At 36.3% G+C, this 3,038-nt stretch overlaps 1 protein-coding gene across 1 annotated transcript; it reads left to right on the top strand.

The window, feature by feature from the left end:
• The first annotated feature begins 552 nt into the window (after window positions 1-552).
• Window positions 553-2,003, top strand: LOC132739563 (putative uncharacterized protein DDB_G0271606). Its single transcript, XM_060727276.1, has one exon. It carries the CDS (start codon window positions 922-924, stop codon window positions 1,795-1,797), a length of 876 nt encoding a protein of 291 aa, XP_060583259.1. The 5' UTR covers window positions 553-921; the 3' UTR covers window positions 1,798-2,003.
• The last annotated feature ends 1,035 nt before the right edge of the window (window positions 2,004-3,038 follow it).

Here is a 3,038-nt window from a genome sequence, read left to right on the forward strand (position 1 = left end):
GCTCCGGAAACTGTTTCCAGTATCAAGGTAATAGTGACCTTGACCTTTGACCTTTTGACCCCAAAATCAATAGGGGTCTTCAACCCAATATGGACAATCATCCTATGAAGTTTGAACATTGTGGGTCGAATGGAACTTAAGTTATGCTCCGGAAACTGTTTCCAGTATCAAGGTCATAGTGACCTTGACCTTTGACCTTTTGACCCCAAAATCAATAGGGGTCTTCAACCCAATATGGACAATCATCCTATCAAGTTTGAACATTGTGGGTTGATTGGAACTTAAGTTATGCTCCGGAAACTGTTTTCAGTATCAAGGTAATAGTGACCTTGACCTTTGACCTTTTGACCCCAAAATCAATAGGGGTCTTCAACCCAATATGGACAATCATCCTATGAAGTTTGAACATTGTGGGTCGAATGGAACTTAAGTTATGCTCCGGAAACTGTTTTCAGTTTTAAGGTCATAGTGACCTTGACCTTTGACCTTTGACCCCAAAATCAATAGGGGTCTTCTATCCAATATGGACAATCATCCTATGAAGTTTGAACATTGTGGGCCAAATGGAACTTAAGTTATGCTCCGGAAACCAAATTGCTAACGGACGGACGGACGTACGGACGGACGGACGGACGGACAGACAGACAGACGGACGCCAGGGGGTATAACATAATATGCCCTTTCGGGCATATAAAAATAAATCAGAATCAAAACATCACACCATTTAAAGAAGAGAATAAAGATAAATTAGATTCCACACCTCACATCCAGCAAAATAAAGTAAAGAATATATCAACAACATCTTGTCAACAAACACAGAAATCTAACAATCACTTTGAACAGGACTTACTGTCACCACCAGATTTTGGTATCTTACTTGAAGAAGATGCAGACAAACCATTTGATCGTAGTGAAACAAACATGCCTACATACAGCACTTCAATCAATAGTATTAAACCATTTGAGAATCAGCTAGCTATCAACACAACTACAACATTAGACAACAACAACAACAACAACAACACAGAAAATGATGAAATAAATGAATTTATGGTAACAGACGAAAATGTACATAACGAACTAGAAGAACTTTTAAATGACATTAGTGAATTTCAAAAGCAACAAATGGAAAAAGAACTAAACATACAGGAGAAGAAAATTAATGAACAAGAAACTGAACAAGAAAATGAACAGGAGACACAAGATTTACTTAAAAGACACATTGAATTAAAAGAAGAGTTAAAACAACTGAAATGCCAAGAAGAAAAATTATTGAAAGAAAAACAAGAAGAAGAAGAAAAACAACAACAGAAACAACAACAACTTAAGGATAGAATTGAAGGAAAACAACAAACCACAGACACAACAGTAGAAACAACAGAAACAACCACAGAAATGACAACAGATGATTACCGACTTATAAGAATCAAAGACATACCACTTAAACCTGAAACAGATACTATCATGCATGATCCCAGAACTTATCTTAAAGGTGCTCCCTCAGCATATATCAACACACCAAATGCTCAATTAATAAAAAATCATAGGATAAATGCGTTACAACTTGGCGTGGATAAAGGAAACGTGAATTATACATACAAAGGGAGTACCGTTATAAAGAAAGAATCAGTATTACTAGAATCAGGAGATCAATATATGCTAGAAACATTTATCACACCGAAACCTATGGAATACTTCTTACGACCAAAGTCAACGCAAACCTGCAATGTAGTCTGTAAGCACTGTGGCAGATACCCATTCGAAGAAGAAACAGATGAACTTGATTATTTATTTTAATTAATAACGGAAAGAACATTATTGAACATTGAGCATTGAGAAGAACTTAAGTAAAAAAATAAACAAGAAACATGGCAATGCCATGAAACCAGGTTTTCAATTATCACCATTGTAGATAAATATGTTGTATTTGAAATACAAATACAAGCAACAAACAATGTAACTATGTGCAATGTAAAACATGAATAATGTAGGAGGAATTGCGCACAGAAGAAGTGTTCACTATATATATTCTGTATAAGGAAAAAAAACAAAGGGCCATAATTAGGTAAAAAATTATCCAATCACAAAACCCCGACAATATGTGCTAGGGCACTTGATGACAAAGCTTCTGTGAAAGTTTGAACAAAATCCGTTGAGAAATGTAGGAAGAGTTCAGCACAGAAGAATTTGTTCAATTCTGTATAAGGAAAAAAAACAAAGGGCCATAATAAGGTCAAATATTATCCAATCACAAAACCCTGACAATATGCGCCAGGGCACTTGATGACAAAGCTTCTGTGAAAGTTTGGTCAAAATCCGTTGAGAAATGTAGGAGAATTGCGCACTGTAGAAATTGTTCACTATATATTCTATATAAGGAAAAAAAAACAAAGGGCCATAATTAGGTCAAATATTATCTAATCACAAAACCCGACAATATGCGCCAGGGCACTTGATGACAAAGCTTCTGTGAAAGTTTGGTCAAAATCCGTTGAGAAATGTAGGAGGAGTTGCGCACAGAAGAAATTGTTCACTATATATTCTATATAATGAAAAAAAACAAAGGGCCATAATTAGGTCAAATATATACCAATTGCAAAACCCTGACAATATGCGTCAGGGCTCTTGATGACAAAGCTTCTGTGAAAGTTTGGTCAAAATCCGTTGAGAAATGTAGGAGTTGCGCACAGAAGAAATTGTTCACTATATATTCTATATAATGAAAAAAAACAAAGGGCCATAATTAGGTCAAATATTATCTAATCGCAAAACCCCGACAATATGCGCCAGGGCACTTGATGACAAAGCTTCTGTGAAAGTTTGGTCAAAATCTGTTGAGAAATGTAGGAGGAGTTGCGCACAGAAGAAATTGTTTTACGCCCGCCCGCCCGTCCGCCCACCGCCCGCCGCCCGCCCGCCGACATACCTCAATCTAATAACCAGTTTTTTCCTTCGGAAAAAAAACCTGGTTAATAAAAGAAAACATGAACAGAAAGAACATTATTAAACATTTGAAGAAGGATCATGAGTAATACAAG

Source organism: Ruditapes philippinarum, unplaced genomic scaffold (assembly GCF_026571515.1).
Source record: "Ruditapes philippinarum isolate M1 unplaced genomic scaffold, ASM2657151v2 ctg17196_1_1_1_1, whole genome shotgun sequence".
Taxonomy (NCBI): Eukaryota; Metazoa; Mollusca; class Bivalvia; order Venerida; family Veneridae; genus Ruditapes; species Ruditapes philippinarum.

Bases quoted from the DNA above. Each gene is read 5' to 3' on its own strand.
- LOC132739563 (XM_060727276.1), top strand. From the start codon at position 922: ATGCCTACATACAGCACTTCAATCAATAGTATTAAACCATTTGAGAAT.